Source organism: Podarcis gaigeae, assembly GCF_964106915.1.
Source record: "Podarcis gaigeae genome assembly, chromosome: 13".
In the NCBI taxonomy this organism is placed as follows: Eukaryota; Metazoa; Chordata; class Lepidosauria; order Squamata; family Lacertidae; genus Podarcis; species Podarcis gaigeae.
The window spans coordinates 19,040,715-19,047,964 of NC_139689.1; the positions used below are offsets into that span (position 1 = coordinate 19,040,715).

A 7,250-nucleotide genomic window follows, 5' to 3' on the forward strand; every position below is an offset into this window, starting at 1 on the left:
TTGGGGTAGTAAGAGGTGTGATGGACCCACTGATAAGCTTGTGTTATTAGGACACTAAAAGCTAGTTAAGTAGAAACAACTTCCTGGGTTGTGTATTGGACAGTGTAATCCTAGCTAATTTGACAAGTGTTAATGAAGTCAGACAAACTTCCTTGGGTGTTAGAACGCAAATGAATGGAGTCCTCCCTCTGTAGATAAAGCAGGGGGGAAGTAATGTAACCAGGAGGCAGAGAGAGCATCATTAACTATGAACCCCAAAATTTGGGATCCTCTCCAAACTTTTGTAGGGTTTTGTAATCATTTTGTAGCGTTGTAGAATGATCCATGTATTTTGTTCCGCTCAGCAAACATCAAATGGGAGTTTGTAGTTAACACCCAGAAATCCAACATTGTCCAATTCACTCCAAACCTGTGTCAATGTTTTAGAGTCATTTCAAACCCCGCAGTTTGTTGTGCCCCCACAACTGAATAATTGATACTCAAGTCAGGGGTAGATTCATTAACTACAAACCTCAGAATTTGGGATCCGTTCCCAACCTCTGCCAATGTTTTGTTGCCGTTTTGTAGCTGTGAGCCCCTCCAGCAACAGTTTTAGGTTGTGTGGTACAGTGGTACCTCGGGTTACATACGCTTCAGGTTACAGACTCAGCTAACCCAGAAATAGTACCTCAGGTTAACAACTTTGCTTCAGGATGAGAACAGAAATTGTACTCTGGCGGCGCAGCAGCAGCAGCAGCAGCAGCAGGAGGCCATTAGCTAAAGTGGTGCTTCAGGTTAAGAACGGACCTCCAGAACAAATTAAGTACTTAACCTGGCGTGCTCTGGTCCATGGGGTCACGAAGAGTCGGACACGACTAAACGACTAAACAACAACCACTGTAGAATAATAAAACACTATAGCCTCCCTTGTGCCCAATTTTCTGAAGGAAACACAAACCCCGTGCAGCCGTCGGTGGAGACTGAGGCAGTATGTAACAATATCAAATGCGTTACAAACGTGTTATGAAGCATGTCACATGTGAAACTTGGAGTTTGCCTGATGGCTGGGCGCCAGACCAGGCCTTCAACCTGGGAATAAATGAAGTGATAATAAGGAAGGGCCTCTTGGTTACTTGAGCCAGCTGTGCAACACATCTGGCAAACAGCAGCAGAGCTCTCAAGATACAAAATGTAGACTCTCCCAGTATTTGCCTCCCTTTTGAAGTGGTTTTGCCTGAACTGGCAAATCTCATAATGTATGAGTAATAGAAAGGGAGGCATGTGTGCGTATAGAAACTAGCCTCCTTTAAGATGGTTGCTCCCCCCGCCTTTGGTCTCGGGCCCTATCCACCACTAGCAGGTGGCCCTCAGAACAGAAGTTTGTTCTGAAGGGAATGTGACCTACTGGCTGAAAAAGATCCCCCACCCTTTTTTTGTTTGCCTCTAGAATATACCCCTGTAGAATATAATATTTTTATCCAACAGACTGGTCATTTCAAAGGGGAACTGAACGTGACAGTATGTCAAAAAATGAGTTTTGCGGTCAAACAAGGTCGAAAGCTTCCTTATCTTAGACCCAGAAAGTCCCTGAGGTGACTCAAAAGGAAGCAGCTGCCAGTGTGTTAGTTGGGCTGCCAGTGTCTTTGGCATTGACTGAGGAGGTGGAAATATCGCTATTTGGAAGGAAATTGGTCCCGAATGGTTAATCACAGAGAAGTTCAGAGGCTATTTTTTAAAAAGGATGCCACATCCACAGCTCAACCCATCCCCAGGGCTGTAAAGGGGTCAGGGAAATACACTCTGCACATGCTCTGGGGCAGAGTGTCCTGTTGCAACTTTTTTCTTTTAAGTCATCAAATCATTCCCGCTACATTAGCAATGATAATGTCATGCAACTTCACATTTTTCAGGACATTCAAAGAAAGTATAGTGGTACCTCGGGTTACATATGCTTCAGGTTACATCCGCTAACCCAGAAATAGTACCTTGGGTTAAGAACAGTTTCAGGTTAAGAACGGACCTCCGGAACGAATTAAGTACTTAACCTGAGGTACCACTGTATAGCATCTGACTCCGCTACTTGCCTCCCCCCCCCCCCCGCCGCCATCAATCAAATGCCCATTGGGTTGTATCTAAGCCAAAACAAGAGCAGGCCCATTGAAACCAATGAACGTGATGAACTTAAGTTTATTAACTTCAGCAGGGTTTCTCTGCAGCTGACACGCCATACATTTAAAGCACATCTCCCACCCCCTGCAAAAGAATCTGGGGACCTGTAGTTTACTCCTCACAAAGCTACATTTCCCAGCACCCCTAACATACCACGGTTCCCAGGATTTTTGGGGTGTGTGTATGCATTTCTAGCCACCTGGATTCACAGCCAGCCACTAAAGGGCAAACGTGCACCAAGTAAAAAGAAATCCCCTAGCAATTTACCCTAGCAAAGCACCTTCAGGATGACGTGATTGGCCGTCTGGCGTTATTCATATGCACGTGTGAACACACTGCAGCAAAGAAACGCGGGGAGGGGGAGCCGAGAGTTTGAACTATTGTAAAATTGCACGCATGCACTGGGCAACTTACTAGGGTTCCTCCCCACCCCCGTGTTCTCCGTTCATATTACAATCCAAAGCAAACACCTGCATGAAAACATCCGGAGATGTAAGAAATCCATTAACGATGTGAGAAAAAGCCGGCGTGCATTATCCTGCATTGCAAACGTCCAGTCTTGTCGAAGAAAAACGGGTTATAACAGTTTTAAAGAAACAAAGCAGCGATAATAACAATAATAACAATAATAATAAGTATTATTAGAGGGTGCAAAATCACATTGGAAATGCAGTGTGTGTGTGTGAGAGAGAGAGAGAGAAATTATATAAAACTACAGTTCCCACAATGCGTTGCGCCTCCTCCGCTTTTCTTTCAAGATGGCTGCGCTGAGCAGTAAGTGCCCCAACTGTGTCTCTTTTTCTCTTTCTCCCTACTTATTCGGCTGGTGGGTTCGTGTCTTTTGAGTGGCGCGGGGTTCGTGGAGGGGTTTCCCCCCTTTGCTAGAGGGAGCCAGAGTTATGGCAATGAGTGTTAAGTGGGGATCCGTTTTGGGCCGGGTTGTAAAGATAAACAAGGACATTCAAATTGTTAAGAGGATGACCTTCTTAAGTGGGTCGGTGGAGAAGGAACGTGGCGGAGTCTTTAGGGCACGTGCAAACTGGGTGCACGGGGGAGGGTTGCCAGGTGGTACACGAGTACTTTGTGTATTTTCAGTCTACCACGACCATAGTGTTGGAAGGGATCACAAGAGGCATCTAGCTCAAACCATTGCAGATACTGAAAATCCGCTACAGAAGCATTTCTGATAGGCAGCCACATTCCCTCTGCTTTTAAACTCCTAATGAAGGAAAAGCGACCTGTAGGTGCTCACTCAGTCCTGAGCACAAGACACGTTACAAAACCTGTTCTCTCAGCTATCTTGTGAGCCAAGTGTGGTGGCAACCCCTTTCACACTTACCAGGGGTTAAGCCTCATTGAACTTGGTGGGACTTAACTTCTGAATAGATTTTCGTAAGGTTCCACTGTGCATCCATTATTTTTACTTACTTAAAAAAAATATGTTTCAGCTTTCCCATTAATAATGTGTCTAAGCGGTGTGCAGTATTATAAATGATCAGAAAAACCAAGAGCAAACATTGGAAGCAGGAGCAAGAATAGCTCCGGAGAAATAAAAGTGTTCATCTGGCGTGTAGGCACCAAGCAAGTATCTTGTTGTTTGAAAGATGCAGTGCCTACATAGAAAAGGCTGCAATTCTGGTCACCACCTTAGAAAAGTTGGGGTACCTAGAACAGAGCCTCTATAATTAAAGTCTTAAGATGCCACTGTTGTTTCAATTTTTCACATGGGAAAAGTGAGGCACTGAATGACAGATCTGCTCATGGTCTCCCAGTTGAGGCCTAATTAGTGCCTCGTGCAACTCCTGGTTCCCAACTCTCTTAAATTATGAATAAAAAATGCCCCAAAATCTGTCCTTTGTAGATCTGCCTGCACAAGCCAACTCCCTACTTTGCCACTAGGAGGAAGACACCGTTTTTTAAAAGGAGATGCTGGTCCTGCCACGTTGGTAAGCTGCAGCGGCAGGCAAATATTAGATGTGAAAAATTCCTATCCTCCCAAATACTCTGATACCCTTCTCCTGCTCTAACTTATTAGGCCTCCAAACATTGTCAGAGAAGCAAGAATTCAAAACAGTTCTAATAAGTGTGCATACTTCCTTATCCCACAGAAATTATCCCATTTCTGAAAAATGCATGGGGAAAGGATCCAGTTGTCGTTCTCTCTTTCGGCATTGGTTTTATGGGTGAGTTTGCATTACTTTTCCCTTTCTTACTTAATGCATTTTTGGTTTGCTTGTGGGTGCTGTGTATGGGGTCCCAGAGCTTGTCGCATCCAGACACTGACCAGGGCCAGTCCTGCTTAGCTTTAGAAAGAGTGCTGCACTATGGGTCTTCAGACCACATCCTTAGTATGTTATTGACCTAGCCCCCAATTTCTGGCCTTGCACAATTTGCAGCATGCAACCCATACTGCAGTGGCATCACTGTCAAATTGTACTTTTTCAGAAACATACCAAATTTATTCCATGTGTGGACTAATGCGTAGCGATTATTTTCAGGTATTGGAGATATCAAGCACACTTTCAGAAAGGTGCAGCCAGATCAAAGAGAGTGCAGTGGGGATGTTTTTGGGACTGCATACTCTACCAGGAAACTGGAATAAATCCTTTGTGTAGGCTAGGGACAGGGAACCTGTAGCCCTCCAATGACTCACAATTTCTAGCAGTAGGGTTATAAGTTTTTGGTGTAGCAAATGAGGGCCTTTGTGGATGATGTCATTAAGAGCTAAGGGCTAAAAATTGTTGCTTTGTGATTTTTAAATATTTTTTTCAAAAACACAACTAAAAATTCCTTCACATAGTAGCATTCCCACCATAGATGCTAACTTCTTCCCCTTTTCCCAGAGTCTCTCCAGCAGTCCGGAGAGATGTTGGGTTGATTCTTTTTAATTTAACTGGAACCCAGTGCCATCTATGTATTATTTTAAAAGTAGATGCTTGAACTTTTGTGGGCATAGTTTTAAATGGAGCTTTGCCTCAGAGAGCATTTGTCCTCATGTATCTCTTGTCCTAAGTCAATTTCCCATACTCTTTTCAAGCCTAGTGTATTACCAGTCCATTCCGATAGGAGTGCCTTATAAATGCTAGATAGCATTCTTTTGGAGTTGGTGTTTGCCCATGACGATGTTAGTGGCCAAGTATTAATGCCTATAGTCTATAATCTATAGATACCCTTTTCTCCCAGTTAGAGAATTGCCGGTGTTTATCTCTGTATTTAAAATCAGTATGGTCTATTATGGGTGTTCCCCTCCCCTGATATAGACAAAGGGTAGCCAGAAGATACGATTAGGATTTGTTGGTGGATATTTTGTGTAATTTGAAGTAGATTGGCGACTATTTCTTACTCCCAGTTGCTTAAAAATGACAACTCTGAGATAACCTCCTGCCCAAGTTATACTGTTGAAATGTAGAAAGCCAAGAAAGCAGGTAACCAGAGGTAACTCTTCTATGGAAGGGCTCGTTTCTGGAACTAGAAACCAATTCCTGGACTCAGAATTCTTGACTTTAAAGCCTTTTGCACTGGACTCTGGTTGGCGGATCTCTTGAGTTTTAGAAAACAAAGCAGGTCCTCGAGGCTAAAGTCTTGCCCATCCCTATACTGACCTAGAGACAGCAGTACTCTTGAGTTTATTTCTTTTGTTGTTAGTGGCTTGGTGTGCAATTTATGTTTTCAGTTTCTTTCTGACTCATATCTGTGTTTTCCTTTCCGATTTCAGCTTTGGTGGCACCGTGGGTCAGTCCGTTAACAAAATACAGTTCCATGATGACCCAGGCTGTACCATATACATATCCAGGTATAACACCTATTCCTTTAAAGGCAGTTCCTTAGCAGAAGAGCAGCATGAAATATTTGACTCCATGTTTAGTGCAGCTGATGTTAGACAGGAATCTATGGCTGAGCCACTTCTTTGGAGCAAGGCAACTGAAGATCTAATAGAAGTGATATGTGATGTTGTTGTTGGGATACTTGACTAATAAAAAACTAAAGCATACACACCCAAATAAAATAACCGACTGTGAGGTCTGGAAGGCACGTACTAGAGAACTCACAAAAGAGCTCAATTGTCATATTGTTCACCTTTTAACAAAACAGTCAAATTTTCACTACAATTGGCTTCCTTGCAGGAGAATTGAAAGTTGGCCAACACATTCTTGAAAATGAATCCATGGTAACTAAGAGGCAGTGTACCGCTAAATACTACCACCCTACACTCTGATTTGTGGGCAGAGGGTCTGCACCTATAAATCAAGCTGATTGGCTGGCAAAACCAGAATGGGCATAGTTTTTCCATCACTGCATCTCTATGCTAGGAGGAAATGGTTCTCCCCTAGCATTTCTCCCTGTAGCACAGCTTTTGTCAGGAAGAACAATGTCAACGATGGCCGCACACACTTTCCAAAAACGAGAGTGGAGATGCATTGGCGAGGTGGCTCTCTTGACAAGCTAGTGGTCTACTTTGTGTTGAGGCACCATTTTGTTCTGTACAGGGTCTCTTAGTCAAATGCTTGTTGTGTCCTTCCCTAACAGAAGTATTTGATTGTATCCAAGCTGCATTTGGGAGATAGACACACTTGATTTCTGTTCTTCTCCTCTCTCCAGTTCCAGTTCGGGATGATGGCAATATGCCAGATATTCCCTCCCACCCTTGTGACAAGGAAGGACCAAGTCTTGAATGGCTAAAGAACTTCTGAGACGGGCCCTTGTGATGAACAGGCCTAGAGAACCAACACTGAAGGGGCAACCCAGGCCTGCACTGCTCTCTGCTCTTTTGTGTACATGTGTAACATTTTCAGGATATAATAAACTTGCTAACTTAAAAGCAGGCTTCCTCAGCCTTTCTCTTTGTGACCCCCCTCCCCCAAAACAAAGCATTGCTAAAGGGGCTGGGACACTTAACCAAGCTAAGGTATCACAGCTTCCTCTTTCAAGGGACACTGGGTATTGCAGTTCACCTGAGAGTAATTCCTGGCACCTTTACAAAACTGCTTGGCCCAGGAGTCTTTAAGGGAAGCAATGACAGTGTGCCCTGAGACCAATTGTTATGTTTAGCAGCTCCCTTGAAAGGGATCAGTTGGGGAGGGAATGAGGAAGGGGAAGGAAAG

At 43.9% G+C, this 7,250-nt stretch overlaps 1 protein-coding gene and 1 long non-coding RNA gene across 2 annotated transcripts; one reads left to right on the forward strand and one right to left on the reverse strand.

Moving 5' to 3' along the window:
• Window positions 1-2,848: 2,848 nt before the first annotated feature.
• Window positions 2,849-6,967, forward strand: NDUFA3 (NADH:ubiquinone oxidoreductase subunit A3). The gene is made up of 4 exons (XM_083710498.1): window positions 2,849-2,922; window positions 4,257-4,331; window positions 5,864-5,941; window positions 6,748-6,967. Exons 1-4 carry the CDS (start codon window positions 2,907-2,909, stop codon window positions 6,837-6,839), a joined length of 261 nt encoding a protein of 86 aa, XP_083566624.1. The 5' UTR covers window positions 2,849-2,906; the 3' UTR covers window positions 6,840-6,967.
• On the reverse strand, window positions 5,863-6,740 carry LOC310830678. Its single transcript, XR_014557675.1, has 2 exons — window positions 6,589-6,740; window positions 5,863-6,539 (listed from the first exon to the last, which is right to left on the reverse strand). It is a non-coding gene; the product is annotated as an uncharacterized lncRNA (long non-coding RNA).
• Window positions 6,968-7,250: the final 283 nt, after the last annotated feature.